We start from the raw sequence: 17,094 nt of genomic DNA on the forward strand, positions 1-17,094 counted from the left end.
TCCTAATAAACTCCAGGTAATTTCATCTGGCCACAAAAGATCACGAGATCTACTGAATGTGTCAAACTGACATATTGAGCCTATGACACACTGGCCTACTGGCTTCCCCCCAGTAGGCTACCTTCACATTCAGTAGATTCTGTGATTTATTTGTGGTCAGATGTAATTTCCTGGGGTTTATTAGGACTGTAGTAAATAATTTAAAAAAAAATCGCCATAATACTTTGTAAAAAAAAATATTTAGCCCCATGCTCGAATGCTAAAATCCCTAAAACGAAAGAAAGCAGCAAATGAAAAAAAAAATAACACTAATCTTTTACTTTCTCTAATAACAACCTAAAACATGAACCTTGGTTGAAAAAAACTAAAGTTGTCCTTTAACCGGCCACGTAAGTCAGTTTCACAATGTTTTTGCTTCGGCAGCAGTAATTTCACTTCTGTGTTTCCTAATCGCAGCCAGTATACTGTACATGCAGTGCAGAGCCTGCTGGCTCGATTGCATTCGAGTGATAAGTAACCTACTGGTGATTATCATATACCTCCCTCACACACCCCATTAATATGCAGCCACGGCCATAATGTTAATTTGCGTAGTTCCTTGGGTTTTTGACATTGACAGCAGTATTTGATTCTCTCTCTCTCTCTCTCTCTCTCTCTCTGTCCACCAGTCGCAGTCGCCCCTCCCCTTCTGTTTTTCATTGTGGCTACACAAACAATGTAGCCACAATGTCTGGGCTTTCTGCTTTGGCTCATGCATTACCTTATGTTTGAACTTGTTGGAGTTCTTGTTCTCCTTCTTGTTCAGGTCAATGAAGTAGTGTGTGATGCGCTCCTTGGCGTTCGGCTCCATGTCCCAGCAGATCTTGAACGAGTCACACGTGATGTTGCTTATCTTGATGTTTTGGGGGACAGGAAGCTCTCCCATGTCGCTATCCTGGGACTTCTTTCCTGGTCACACAACACAAAACCAGACAAACACATTGACTTCACACCGTGTGAAGTGAGGGGCGCTCTTATCATCATACTGTACATCATCTCATTCCGGCCAATCACAATTTGTGTTCTCACTTTTCCGTCTTCACTTTTCTGCCCTCACTTTTAGCTTCAATATTGTTCATGGCCAATCAAATCATCGCTATGGGGTGATCAGCCAATCACAAGCCAATGTTTGTGTTCACACAAACCCTGAGAGCTGGGCATAGCTAGCGCCCCTCAACAAAAGGACAATACAAAGAATCCTGGACAACATTTGTCCAACCCACAGCCTCAAAGAGGTATGTCGATATAATCTTGTGACCAAATGACTCCACTACGTCAACTCTGAGAAGCCTGTTAATAGAGATCAGGAAGAACAGGAAGCACGCACATCTCCAGAAAGGTGCTGGTCAAAAATATACGTACAATGAAAACAGGCTGTCAAGCTAAGGACTCTACTTAGAGTTGGCCTTAGAGCCACTATTTTCAATATAAGTAGAGTCCTTAGCTTGACATGCCCTATCACCGTCTCCACACCATAGCGCAAAACTTTCTTAAGCTGCGCACTTCTTAAGCTGCGCGCAGCTTAAAGCTTGAGTTTTTAGACAGCTGGTGGATGGAAAAGAAGCTCCACCTCCGCGGAAGACTTGAGCGGAGGAGAGCGTTTCCGGGAATCTGGCCGTCGCGCAAGAATTCAGCGGAGGTGGAGCTTAATTTCCATCCACCAGCTGTCTAAAAACTCAAGCTTTAAGCTGCTTGCAGCCGAGAACGTGCGCAGCTCTTTTCATAGTGTGGCAGCGGCTTATAGGCCTGCTGATTGCAGCCTCATCCTTTCAGATGTGGTGGGCGTGGCTTGCTTGATTGTCCTCATTGCAACAGAGCTTGTTCCTTGTTGACCTGCCCATATGCTGTTGTATATAATACGCCTCTTGATGTTTTGTACCCATACCTGACGAAGACCCACAAGGGTCGAAACGTTGTTCAATAAATAAAGAATTTAACTGAGAGCAGTGAAACAGTGTGCGGACATCCCTTCCTTTCCAAGCCTGTTAACCCATTTTGGGGCGGGAACCCCTTTTGGTGTTAGCATTATGTTATGCTTTAGCTATTGAAAAATAGCAGATCTACAAGTTCATAGCGCGCCACCGAGTGGCGCGCTACGAGCTTGTAGGTCTGCTATTTTTGAAAAATCGAAGAACGACTGACATAGAAACATAGCTTTTTCAGAAAACTGTCAGGATGTAGAAGACATTTTTAGAATCTGATCTCAGGTCAAAATGGGTTAATAGATACATCAATCAGAGAAGGCTGCAGTGTGTGGAATAGGTACCGTAACTAAAAATTGTGATATTACTTTAGCCATCTTTTGTAATGCTGGAAATGTACAATATGGCTCTGCAGTGGATCAGTCAATATACCTTTGTGCCATAGAGAACACTCACAGTAGGCGACACATCTGCCTCGTTTTTTCCATAGAGGACTTGGCGTCACACACACACACACACACACACACACACACACACACACACACACACACACACACACACACACACACACACACACACACACACACACACACACACACACACAAATATACACACACACACACACACACACACACACACGCACACACACACACACAAATACACGTTGCCATAGAAACACATTAATCCCCTCTATACCTATCAGTGGAGCAGCACATATGCTGGTATTACATATTTCAATTCAAACACGACTACTACACAGAGATGGTATTGAAAAAGCCTCAGTTTCAAAATGACAGGCAATAGCCTAGCAGCTTTACTACATATGACAACATCGGCACATTTGTGACTAAATTTGACTGAAGGACTGCCATTGGATTTTTTTTAATTTTCGTTTTTTCATGAAAGCAGGGAATCATAGCTTCAAATTGACATATTGGTTGTTCAGTTTGACCCACCAGTTTTGGAGATATGGCTTATAGAGTAATGTCTTGCAGACAACAGCGAGTTGAGAAAACAGGCTTGAAAGGTTCACTTCTGTGGTCTCTAACATTACACCTAGCTACATGTTTGGGCATTTATTTCATATTTACATGTCGATTTCAGCTCTGACACTTATTTCAGAAATGCTCTAGTATGTGAAGAGTCTGCCTGTGCTATTAACTCATTTTGAAAACAAAAAAATAAGTTTTTCTCCTCTGGTGAAAAGCTGTAATTTGCGCGATGGCAGGCCCTCAGTCAAATCTGGTCACATTTGGAAATGTTGAATGTGGAAGACGTTTAGGTCTTTTGATCTGGGTAATTCTAGCTTCACTGGTGTGTCACCATGGACCACCTCGGGCCTTTCAGCAATAGTAGTAGTGGTGGAATTAAATTGGGCTTTTACACAACCAATTGCCTGAGACAATACTCTATAACCTGTGCGATAAGTAGGCTTCATGCGGCCCAGACCTGCACCCTAGAGTGCAGAGACCGCACACGCACAGCATACGAAACACCAAAACAACTTAACAAGTGCCTGAATACAAGCTTTGTAAGAATCGCAGTGAATATAGACTTTGCTCCATTGCTAATAAACACCCACTTGGCATGGCAACAATGTGTTTGCTGTGCTGAGCCTACATCTATGAAACAAGACCATGGAATTCAGGCTTGGTGCGCAATGCCATTGAATAGATGGGGTGAGCAGTGGAGCATGGAACACCCATCTCCACTCATCAGCTTAGAGAAGAGCTGATAAATGAGTAACTCCACATAATTGGGTAGTATGGACCATTCTCTCTTCATTACGTTTTTTTAGGGAACAGTCAACCAGAAATACCTACATTGCTTTTTGAAAACGGTTTAAAACAGCCCTGCCTAATTTTTTCCTATATCCTGGGCTATACATTCTATAGTTAAACCAGTGGGTCAAATGACCCAAAATGACCCAAGTGAAAAACAAGTCCCTCACACCTACTTTTATCCTCCTAATCACTGGTTAGCCAATTAGCAGGACGTAATCTAGAATAGTAATCTTTACCTAAAAGTCACACAGTCACTATGTTCCTCCAGTCCCAGGTAAAACTCTCTATGATCTTCAAAGAAAACCACCCATTTTCAACATTTTACTATGTCATTAATATACCTTAGAGCTGTTGTGTGGGAATAATAAAAAAGTCCCCCCATTCTATGTTTCCTAGAACTGTAATTATGAAAAAAAAATCATTAACATGGTGAAACACATCTTGATGATGTCATCAAGATGTGTTTCACCATGTTAATGATTTTTTTCCCCAGACCTCTAGTTCTAGGAAACACAGAATGGGGGGACTTGTTATTATTTCCTCACAACAGCTCTAAGGTATATTAATGACATGGTAAAATGTTGAAAATGAGTGGAATTCCCCTTTAAGAATACAAAGTGATAAAAATAGCCTAGTGTAACTAAAGGCAACACACAGTGCTTGGATATTAATTAAATCGCTGCAAGCAACTATACAGTAGTATGATCTGGATATGTGAGGCATACAATGTTTTTTTTGGTTGCCGGGGTTATGGAATTTGTGAGAGGAATGATAAAAAGGAAGTCATTATAGCCCTAGGCGCAGTCATGGCTGGCTGCCTGACCAAGTTACTGAGTTAATGGGTCTTGGTTCAGACTGAGAGCTTGAATACAGGACACAGTAGGGAAACCATTCTGTCTGGACAGCCAAGTCAGCATGACTTGTACAGTACAAGCCTGTGATGTCGATACCACCCCAGCACCCCAGCAGGTATCCAGTGTCATGCTGGAGAAGGAAAAGACTTACAGACAGTACTCGACCATTGATTCAGGAGAGATTAAATTAGAATATCATAGGGGGGGATAGCTCCACAGTCTTGTCCAGCAGCTCTACAAAAACAACACAAATGTTGTTAATGCGACTGTAGGTCGCAGTTTACTATGAAAACCTGCATTTCCCGTCAGTCATTGAGAAAATTACAAAATCAATCGCCTTGGTTTCTCCATCTGGCTGCAATACAAGCAGAATGATAAAGAACAGAGGAATGCAGAGCAATGTGGGACAGGTATTAAAGGACAATCAATTCACAAGCTCATTCTGTCTTTCGCGTCTTTGTGGGATTTAATATCTCTGACTGGTGTCCACATTCACTCTGTAGGCAGCCATGACCTTTTCATGGTACCCAACACCAAAACACTGCTGTATATCAAACAACCTCCATGTGTACCGTAACACAGCTTCAGAAACAATGTAAATAGCAATGTCAGAAATAGAAGGCATGGAAGGCAGCTAGCATACAGAAGAACCTGCTGTGAATGATGCTGATGCATTTGTCTTACAGGACAATAAATAAAATGTATTTATAACTAATTCAAACATTTTATTTAACCCATTTTGACCTGGGAACGATTCTAAAAAATGTCTTCTACATCATGACAGTTTTCTGAAAAAGCTATGTTTCTGTGTCTGTGGTTCTTCGATTTTTCAAAAGTAGCAGACCTACAAGCTCGTAGCGCGCCACCGAGCTTGTAGATCTGCTATTTTTCAATAGCTAAAGCATAACATAATGCTAACACCAAAAGGGGTTAATAAAATGAATCAATAAAATGTTGAATTAGGTCCCTGTTTGTAAATCCAAGTCTATTGAAGAGAACTGTTTACAGTAAAGCTTGCCTAGTTCACCTGCAAATGGAGGGGACTTACATGGACACTGCAAAGCCATGCCCAATAGTGATGTAATCACTTAGATGTCAACACTCCAAGGCTGGCTACAGCTCGCTGCTGGGGAGAAATCAAAGGAACCCCTTGTGAGAGAAACCCGACTGTGTAAAAGCACTCTCCATGGCCCGGATATCCACATCAACAAACTGTCCTGTTGTCTAGGAGCCCATGCCACATTGTATTTCAGGTATTAAAGCTGATGTCAAATTACATTTCTTCATTAAATAAATAAACTATTTCTTGGGGCCTCACGTTTCTTTAAACTACAGTATGCATTTCAATATTAGGTATTTAAATTATTTGATTATGTGTAGCAGGGTAGAAGCCTATAGTAATATCTCTCTTGGCTGGGTGTGTGTGTGTGTGTGTGTGTGTGTGTGTGTGTGTGTGTGTGTGTGTGTGTGTGTGTGTGTGTGTGTGTGTGTGTGTGTGTGTGTGTGCTGGTGTTTCCCTTTGCACGAGACGTATAATATTTTCCCATGCATTGGTATAATATCTGGGTGCTTACTCATACCTACCACCACACAGGCAGCATGTTGGTCAGAAATGCAGACTAGAAATTAAGCTTCTTTACCCCTAGGGACCATGAGAGACGGAAGCACGGATCCACGTACTGTAGGATCAAGGTCAAGTGGCGAGGGGCGAGGGAGAAAGCAAAAGCCTCCAATTCCTCATAATCAGACACAGAGGACCCATAATCACTCAGTTTGAGCATATCCCACTGGGGAATTTCAGTAACAGTACTGTAGGACACAGCAAGAGTATAGTAGGGGGGTTTAGTATGTGGGGTTATGGGAAGTAGACATACAGATATACTGTAGAAAGTATATTTTATATCTCATACATCTTAAATGCAATTCAGATCTGTATAACATAGCTATCTCACTATATAGTCCCTGTATATTTGATGGAGCAGGACAACACATACCTTTTGCGCTGCATAGATGCAGACCAAATTTCTGAGCTCATGATTAAAACACTACAGCGCTAGCATTTATTGAAAAATTAGGATCTAATTCACACCAGCATCTTTCCCATTTGAGCTCTTATTTTGAAAAGCCACATTTCCAGTCTACCGGAAGTAGTATTATCCTAGTGAGCTCAACGGAGCCTTGACAGGCCTTGTTTACAATATGAATCCAAACCCGGGGCACTGGAGAGCTCCACATCGCCGGCTCTGTGCCGTCAAAGACGGGGGACAAGGAATAGGAGATACAGGCAATTGAAAGAAACAGATAGAATGTATTATTATGGCGACGACGATCTAAGATGGACGATCCAGTGCTGTGACAACAACATAGCTAGCTAACCGGCTAACGTAAGTAGCATTATGGCTCGATCGATCGAATGCACTATGAAAGCGCAATTGCCATTAATCAATGGCAATGGCGGTAAGCGTATCAAAAAATAGGCTTCAATTAAGCAATATTACACGAGAGGGTGTGGGTTAACGTGATTATTGCCACGACAGTGATGCGGTAAGCAAGCATCACTGAAGTGGCAATAATCACGTTAAACCACACCCTCGAGTGTAATATTGCAATTATACAACAGTTACCCTTAAAACTAAGAAAATCGCTGAAAAAAAATATTTTTTTAATGACAGATGTAGTCATTACGACCACAAATGTCCCAAGAAACTAGCTAGCCTAGCCACCGAGTTTGCTAGCGCTCTGGGAAAACAGAGCAGCTGAATTCTTTGTTTTGATTAGGTGGTGAATGGTGCTGGTTTCAACCAATCAGAAGGCCGTTTCAACCAATCAGATTGCTTCCTCGAAACGACCTGTGGTATAATTGCCATTAATCAACGGCAATGACGCCATGATGATTCTTTATGTCTACACAAGTATGCTTAGGCCTCATTCACACGTACCAAACACCAATCAAGCAATGTTTGGTCGTTTTTTTGGGCCACCACAATGCTTTTCCAATGGGAGTCACATGGTTTGATCAAACATTTGTGTTTGATCGCTGATTGCTGATTGCTCCCCCCTCAGGCTTCGTACACACCTTTCGGACACACAGATCTGTCCGACCGACCACTGATTACATTTTTATGATTTGATGCCTCCATGTCCCACAATGCTTTGCGCGATTTGGGCGGTGCTACGACACGCGGAAATAGATGCACATATGTTCAGTGTAGTTTTCTTGACTGCAGCAGCAGCTAGCAGTAGTTTGTCGAGGCCGTTTTTCACACTCAAAGTTCACTTAGAAGGTCCGGACCAAGGACCAAATATTTGCATTTTGATTTTGGTCCGTTTGGTGTTCACACTGGACTTTGTAAAGCGTACCAAATATGTAAACAAATGACACGTGGACATGTTAAGCGAACCAAATAGTGAAAAAAAGAAAAGAGGTCATTTTGCTACGGAGGGAAAAATAACATGAGGGGGTGCGGGAAATCACTGTACAATTTTTGGGCGCAAACTTCAGTCACACAGAGAGAAGAGAACAGCAACATGAATCATGATTGCAGCAACAACTTGAAATTGCATGAATTCTTAATAAGTATTTTATTAGCCAAATAAGACAACAGATGAACAGAGGAGCAGGTGTTTGAACAATAATGTGCTTGCTGCTGGTGCATACAATTCACCGGAGACGTATAGCCTACAACAAAATATCCCCGAATCCCGATAAAAAGGACTTTTCTTCCATGTGTGCACCTTAACCTGATTCGATATAGGCCTATGTTATTTCTGCGCATCAAATCGACGGGCATTTCCATGTCATCTTATGGTTTAAACTTGAAGCTGTGCTGGTCAGTTAAGCTTCAAGTCAGAACAGCTCCGCTGCAGTTGACCTATATCACGTCTTTTGCTATAGTGATGTAATCAATTAATCATTTAGGACCACCTGTAGCTTATTTAACATTTGCTCCATTGGCTCTTTATGCGTGCGGCCTTGCGCTAGAGCGAGACAGGATGATTTTAAATATTTCTCTGTCTGCGTCTCTCCCATAGAGCTATAAAATATATCGGGTCTCTCCCCCCCACATGTGCGCGCGTCATAACTTTGCGTGGTGGCGGTGGCGCATGCTTAAAATAAACAGATCTACAAGCTTACATCGTGTACCAGACTGTAAGTACCATTCGTGTCGATAACTTGTACATCTGTTATATTTGCGCATGTGAACCTCGTACGCTGCCATTACATTTCTACTCTAGGCTACTCATAGACATATATGCGTCTACTATTAAAATCAATAGTGATCCCCGTAAAAAAGACATGCTTTTAGAACTAATTATTAATGCAGCCTCACAACTGCCGAGGCCCGACGGCTATTTTGGCTATCGTCCTGTATTTCTGTATATAGAATAGAACCAGTACCAGACTGGACTCACTCACTGGAGACAGCCGTGCGCAACTTGGACTCTCCAAGTTACGCACGGCCGTAGCCAAAAGAAGACATACAAACAAGCGATATAATAGTCTGTGTCATGTAACTCAGAAGACTACAGCCTAAACCCCACCCAGTGCTGTCAAGAACGGAAGTTCTCTCCTATTAGTTGGCGGTTAAAAACCACCCTTCTGTCCGATCTGAAGTCCCACCCTGTTCGTTGGCTGTTTTGACTACAAGGTGTCCGATGTGTTTGTTGTGCCCTCCGCCCCCACATTGTACAGGTTTGTCCGATCAAACGACGTGACTCCCATTGAAAATGAATTGGAGCAGCAATCAAATAGCAATCAGGCATCGCACACGGACCGAACATTTGTTCTTTAGGTGTGTACGCAGCCTCATCAAACAAAAATGTTTGGTCAAACCATGTGACTCCCATTGAAAATGAATTGGAGCAGCAATCAAAAAGCAATCAGCCATCACACACGGACCGAACATTTGTTGTGTAGGTGTGAACTAGGCCTTAGCATGTTTATCTCGCAGCAGGGCTGGGGTGAATTGAGGTCCACAATTCGCTGGGTTGGCAGAGAGAGAACCAACGTGCTGAGTGCAGCTAACATGTATAGTTAGACATGCAGTGTGGCAACAGCATCGTGAAAGGGAATCACAGCCTAAGCTGCATTGTAGGCCTATGCTGAATAGACCTCATCAAATGGACCTCATTGGGACCTGCCCTTAGTCTGTGCACGATCAATGCCACTGCGAGCAAAAGCAGTAGCAGCAGACTGTCAATATAAACCTTGTTTACATGCATAGAGAGAGATCATCCTAATCGCTCTCTGCAGAAGGATTTGTACCGGTCACACCTGGTTTGATATTGTGGAATATCTGTTACTGCTTACATCTAGTGCCTGATGAGTCCAGGGATATTTGTTTGATTACCTACCATGGGGGTGCATACTTAGTTTAGACTAGTCATTGGTTAGACATGGGTTAAGGTTTAGGTGTGCTGCCTCGTGGGAGGTTAGGTTTAGGGTGAGGGTTTGAGATAGGTTGTAGTTGTAGGACTATAATGACTGGTCTAACCAATGACTAGTCTAAACCAAAAACTGTCTAAACTAAGTACATGCACATGCACCCCCTACCATGGCCATCATGATGGCCACTAGTAGTTCTCAAAGTGCGCTCTAGTAGGGACAGCCACGGGTCCTTGAGGGAGTGTCATCAGCAAAATGAGGACCAGTTTAACCTGACTTCAACCCTATTTTATACTTTGACTAATAGCCAATCTACAGTCATGCCATGATGGGACGTGTTGTGAGCTTGCATTATCTTCTATTTTCAAAACATTTGGAAAAATACTGGTGAAAAATTTTAAAAAATTCAGAAGGGTTTTCCGTGGCCTAATACAAATCAATATGAGGGTTTTGACATGAAAATATTTGAGCGGGGTCCGGCAGAGGCCCCCCAGGCGTCCTTGAGGGGGTTTCAGGGGGTCCCCAGACAAATGTGTAGCATCAAAGCATAGCATTAAAAAAATCTGTTTAACCACTATATCCATTGGCTATTTGAACATAGCCGATCTCTTTTCAGATTGGAGTCTGCGGCCATGCATAATAAATTGCGGGTCCTTGACATGAACAAGTTTGAGAACCACTGGTCCAGATTAGACAACAAAAGCTATCATGGTTCTGCAGTAGACAGACAAGCAGTCTGTGTCTTGAGTGAGAGTGCTGATACATACTTGAAAGCCCAAGCTTCTTACTTTAAAGATTACTTTATTGATGCGGGCGGGCTGCTAGTATTTCAAGGCAGACAGCGGTGCCGCTGTGTACAACTATACTGCATAACAAGGCACCTTCTTTCAAAATCCATTCTTTTGTCTAAAATCGAACCGAGCATTATGTGCAGCGTAGCAGACAACTGATAGGCATCGAGGCAAGTCAGCCTTTGAAAATACAATTTTTGTTCCTGCCTCTGTTCATGCAAGTCTAAAGACCCAAGACCATACAGAGAGAGAGTGGAAAGTGATGTCAAGAGCAGAAAGCATCTTTCTCTAGCTCTGAAAAAAGAAATCTCTTGTCATCTTGGCTATGTAGTCTAGTGTTCTGCCCCTCTCATGTCTCCTGAACGAAAATACTTGAAACTCAATATATGTTAGCTAACAACGGGCTGGTTCAAAAGAAAGACATTACTGTAGGCGTTCTGAATACATGAATATGAATCACTCGTTTCCTTGCAAATTAATTGAACACCTTTTGGAGAGACAGTATAAGGATTAAGGAAGTTCTCATTTCTTAACTTGGGATGAGTCATTTTCTAGCATAAAATGTGCCTTCCCTGATAAGTGAAGTACTTATATGTGAATGCCCTCAATGGCCCTCTCTGACAGTCTCCTGTGGTACTGGATGATAAAACACTGGAACATTGGAGTGCCACCAAGTTTTTTTTATTTAATTATACAGTAGGTCTATCTTTGATATAAGGGTTATAAGGGTTAAGTAAATCCATACTTGGCCCGGATCAAGCACATAAGAGAGAAGGGCTAGAAGACCTTCATTATCAAAGACTTGCACAGCAATAAAGCACTATATGCTCAACTCCATTAACTTACTACTTGATATGCATTTCAGACAGCAGGTTTATGGAAGAAAGTATTAAACCTGTGAAGTCTGGCAGTGAGGTGACAGCAATATTTACTGTGTCTCTCATGAAGCAATTGCCAAACATAAAATATAGGAAAGCTACCATGCCCGCTTACTGAGGCTTCAGGAATGATACTAATGTGGCCTGTCACTGTACTATGTGGGTTAATTTGTAGCCAGGTCCCCTGACTGATTTGGTATGACAACAATTATTAAGGATTTACATTCTCAAAGGCTGTGGTATTTACGCTCCTATGGAGTGCAATTGTGCCTGACCTCTAGTTTGTAGGCAAACCCATAAGTTACCTTCAAGATCGCTTCTCGTCAGACGAGAACTATGCACTGGATTAAATTAATGAAATAAACTCTAGCAAACAAAGGCCACAAATCTACAGTTTTTATCTTTTTGAACCACACTAGCAATATAATTTAAAAGGAAAAGAAAGGCAGCTTTAAAATGTTTCGTTGAGATATTAACAGGTATAACTTATATTGTAGAGGACAATATTATGCTTTTGTTATCCTCAAAATAAAAAATCACACCTGTGTGAAGTGAGGGGCGCTCTTATGATTACACATCATCATACATCATCTCATTCTGGCCAATCACCATTTGCGTCCTCACTTTTGTCTTAAATGTTTGTGTTTACACAGTCACTCAAAGCTGGACATACTGTAGGCACCCCTAAGCAGTGCTAATAATTTGAAATCTGGCAAGGGACCCCATTGCAAGCTCACTTCAGTTTTTAGGAAAACAGACTAACACTCTTGTAATCAATAATGTTTCTGAACCCATCTGTTGCTTTATAGTGGCTTTAAGGGGATTGGGAGCTTTGCCGTTTGCTTTAATGTTGGAATATACTGTATATTACAACAACAGTACATGCCATCATCTAGCAGTTGGTAATTGAATTGCAAAAATAGCAGATCTATAAGCTCACAAAACGCTGCATTGTGAGCCTTGTGACCTTGTCTGAGATTTATATCTGCTATTATAACTAAATAAATAAAGAAAAAAGACAAAATGAAATTCATTATTGTTGTGCCGTCAATGAAAGTGCCGTCAAAATGAAGGTACCACAGCTGGAGCAAATAGAGGTCTCAGAGTGTGCACGCACGCACGCACGCACGCACGCACGCACGCACGCACGCACGCACGCACACACACACACACACACACACACACACACACAGAGAGAATGAGCTTGGTTACAGTACAGTAACGACAGCCATCCATCATGGCAACTTAATAATGTCGGTGGCAATGGCACAAATGACTTGTTAGATGTGCACTGTGTATTCAATTACCCCACATTGATACAACAACAAAATGGCGGCCTCAGTTGGCCCTGTCTGTGAGGGGAAATGAAAAAGAAGATACAGTATCTCATACTACTTTATGACAGCCAATTCATTACCATGTCCTCTGAGCTTCACCCCACACTGTTTAGTCACATTAGCAGATTCAGTAACACCCTGCTGCTATTCACCATTTGGGGTTCAGAACTAACTAACCAGATACTACACTATCCAACCCTAGGGTACAACACTAATATCTAACACTATCCAACCAGGGTAAAACACTACCCAATCAGGGTACAAGAGTTAAGAGGATACTAGTCCTTACCCGTTCTGAATATATGAACAGCAAATGATGTGCAGTGTGGGCGTGTGGGTCTGTTGCGTGGAAAAGTGTGTCCCAGTATTAATCTGTGTCCGTCCCAACATGCATTTCACTGGTGACACTGGTGACACGTGATTTGCGGGGAGATTTTTTTTGTCGCAAATTAATTTAATTAAGATAAATGTTATAATGTTTGGCGTGTGTAATGCAGGGCCGATTGAGGTTGGAGGACAGGGCTGTGCGGCGCTAGGTTCCGTGAGGCGGTCCGTGCGTCGTGGCATTGTGAGATGGCGCAGAAAGCGAGCAGCTGTCTTGCTCTATGCTAAGGAAGTACTCTGACTGACAGACAGCGACCGAACGATTTAGACAACGAGCGAGCGTCCGCTAAATTATTAGATAGATAACACTAGGCTATGTAACAAGGCCAGGGTACAATACTAACCGGGTACAACACTATCCAACCCAATACTTACTCGACACACCATGTCCCCCAAAATAGAGTCAATTCAGTATGTGCCATAAGCATACTGGACGTCAGCAAAGCAACAGAAGCCTTCTCATGTTAAAGACTTAAATATTTATGATTTGGAAGATATATTTAGAAAGCTCATGTAGAACCAAGTTGAATAGTATAGTGGGAAAATGTGTCCTTATAACCCAACTGGCTAAAGGGCATTTGCTTCTCATGTCCAAGAAATCTGGAGTAGCCATGCATTTTAACACTTTGGGCTATATGGCACGGAAGCAACCTCATGTGACACGAGTTATCTCTGGAGAACATTTAAACTTACAGTCTGATATCAAAACAAGTGCCTGGCAGCTTCAGGGGATCGATCCCAGACTACATCGCCCACATAGACTATGCTAGTATGAATTGCTCTAGAGTTCTAAATCCAGTTAGTGCCATGTTTAATGTCAACAGCAAGCCACAAATCAACACTGTCAGTGTACATACTGTATCAATAGGGAAATCAGACGATAATGGAACAATTGATGATTCAATTGTACTTGGCTGGAAACGTAGTATCCTGTCCTCAAACCACATTGCATTCAGAAAGTACCGTGGCATCCACCAACTACGTTCTTTTCTATTCTCCGACTGAAGCTGTACAGAAATGGTGGTTTGTGTTGCTCTATAAACAAAAGGGTATGTGGGTGTCTCAAGGGCACTATTTACACTGGAAAGCTTGGCTGATAAATACGATGTATTGTTGTGCTTCACAGAACAGTCCGACCAGAAAGCCCTCTATACTGAAACTGCAGTGGTACAAAGTGCAGTGCTGGCAGTGGCACTGACAACTATATAGAGTCCATAGTTGGGGCCAACTAACGGCCTATTCCTCAATTACTTAAACAACAGCTTTAAAATCAAGCCAGCGAAGCACTAAAGGGTTATAAACAGCATCTCACTGCGTTGCATTCTAAGGTGCAGCTCCGGCAGAAGAGAAGAGAAGATGGGGCGGTGTGGTATAGGGTACAATGGTAGAGGAGAAGATGGGGCGGTGTGGTTGTGGCTACAATGGCTGCCCTGTGATGTGGTGCTGGCGGGGGGGGGGGCTCCTTTTGTGGCTGAATGAAGACCACCATTGACCATTTAGGCCTGACCTCAAAATTAAAAAAAAAATCTTCTAAATCCTCCAGTTTTCTGAAATAAATATTTTCACGATTTTTCAAAAATAGCAGACCTACAAGCTCGTAGCGCGCCACTCGGTGGCGCGCTATGAGCTTGTAGATCTGCTATTTTTCAATAGCTAAATTATAACAAAATGTTTAAGGGAGGACGTGTTTAGCAGACAAGTCCACTCTATGTGTTAACCCAGAGAAACAAGCATCCCTATGGTCCACTTTTGGAATAGTTCCTGATTTAGTTTAGAACCATCCATTTAATTTTTGTGTTGAAAAGCCAATGCTGTCATCTTAATTCAAAAAGGGGATCAGCATGCTGTCCCTGCTATTTCACACTCTGAAGTCCATTCAGTGCTGTGTAATTACTGTGATGGGAGAGAGGGAGTGAGTGAGTGAGAGAACGAGAGAGTGAGTGAGTGAAAGAGAGAGAGAGGGAGAGAGAATGTGTGTGTGTGTGTGTGTGTGTGTGTGTGTGTGTGTGTGTGTGTGTGTGTGTGTGTGTGTGTGTGTGTGTGTGTGTGTGTGTGTGTGTGTGTGTGTGTGTGCGCGTGCGTGCACGTACGTGTGTCGGATTCGGAGATTACACGTTTCTATGGGTGCAGCCATATTTGAGTCTCTCATCATTTTGTCCGATGACTTGCTATTTTTTTCCACAATCCTAAATCACTTGAGGGCCAGATGAGATCTGTAGGCTACACTGAAAACAAACCCTGATTAGAGACTGACAGTCCTTATAATCTACTAATTTATCAAACGTCAATCAAATCTTTGCTGGAGCCTAAAGCATTATTTAAGAGTGTATGCCATGCAACACTTCTGATTTCTGGATGAATGCCTCTGGGAAATCAAATACGAGTATGTTGCCTTCCAGCTTAACAATTAGCCTATTAATCAATTTACATGCAGAGCCAAGAGCCCAGAGAAGGGTTTTCATGGGCTTTAAAGAGATGGTAAATAACTTTTTTTTAAATAAGTAAGTAAACCAGGCACTATATCGATTAATTAGCCTAATACGTGAAACCAATGAGGAAAGCAGCAACCACAGGTAAAGATACTGATGATAGCCTCTGTCCAGCTCCATGGTGCTGAATTAGTGACATATCATCGAGGTAGCCATAGTTGTTGCCATTGTGTATACTCCTTTCCCTTTTCGTCGTTTTTGAGTGTGTGTACATACATGGGCCTATAGGCTATTAACGATTTTCGTGGCAATTGTGGACTGTGTGGTCATTATGGCTACTCAGAAATATCTAAACCCTATACCCTCTCTGCTATTCTACACACGCGCCATGCAGCGCACCATCCATCTGGACGACCGGCCCCATAAACCTTTTAGTAATAACGCTGCAGCTGCCTCTGATCATGTGATTGTTAATTAGAAAACAACAACAATATGCATAGAATATAATGCACGACTGCTCTCTCCTTACCATCTCGTTCACATAACTGTATGGCGTCCAAGCTCAGGTTCTTGATCATGCCCTCGCACGGACTCAAAGGACTGGTGATATTGTGCGCAAAGCCTGGTACCTCCATCTCCGCAGATGAGCCTGTATGATGATGGATATTATGCTGATTCAATGTCTCTTTGTTTTCACAGCAGGACTACTAGTGCCACCGTTCACATTCAACAAAGAAAGGCGAGTAAAAAGATGGATAGGATATTAAGACTGCCGGCGCCGGTCTCCCGTCCGTTCCCTGTTCTCTCGCCTCTGTGCTGTGTGTGTGTGCGGGGTGGTGCGGTTGCAAGGCGCGTCAGCAGCGCGTCGTCACAGCAGCTCACACACACACACACACCCACAGTCCACACACACACACACTGCCAATTTGAGGCTGCAACGTGAGGGACTTTTTGCCGTTTACATCGACACAGACAGACCCGTTGGCTGAATGCAAAGCGAAACTAATTGGGTTTTCCTGCGCGCATGGGTTTCTTCTCGATATGCGATTCCGAGGTCTCGGAGCTACAAGTGTGTGTGTGTGTGTGTGTGTGTGTGTGTGTGTGTGTGTGTGTGTGTGTGTGTGTGTGTGTTGTGTTGTGTTTATGTGTGCCCAGTCTGAGAATACTGTTATCCCCCCGCAGGACAGTTGTAGCTGGATTAGTGATGAAAGAGCTCCGCAAATTCTGTGTCATTTTATGTAACCAGATTAGTGGTGCGGTGTTCCCCCTCGGGGCCTTGGTCTATCCAAA

General features: G+C 42.7%; 1 protein-coding gene across 1 annotated transcript in view; it reads right to left on the reverse strand.

Annotated features, from left to right (window-relative positions):
* phyhiplb (phytanoyl-CoA 2-hydroxylase interacting protein-like b) overlaps positions 1–16,592 on the reverse strand; it is an 83,129-nt gene extending 66,537 nt beyond the window's left edge. The window contains exons 1-2 of the mRNA XM_079512271.1: positions 16,334–16,592; positions 761–948 (exon numbers count right to left, since the gene is read on the reverse strand). Of these exons, the coding sequence (XP_079368397.1) occupies positions 761–948; positions 16,334–16,439 (294 nt within the window). The 5' untranslated portion in view covers positions 16,440–16,592. The remainder of the gene's footprint in view (positions 1–760; positions 949–16,333) is intronic.
* Positions 16,593–17,094: the final 502 nt, after the last annotated feature.

Source organism: Electrona antarctica, assembly GCF_951216825.1.
Source record: "Electrona antarctica genome assembly, chromosome: 10".
Classification (NCBI taxonomy): Eukaryota; Metazoa; Chordata; class Actinopteri; order Myctophiformes; family Myctophidae; genus Electrona; species Electrona antarctica.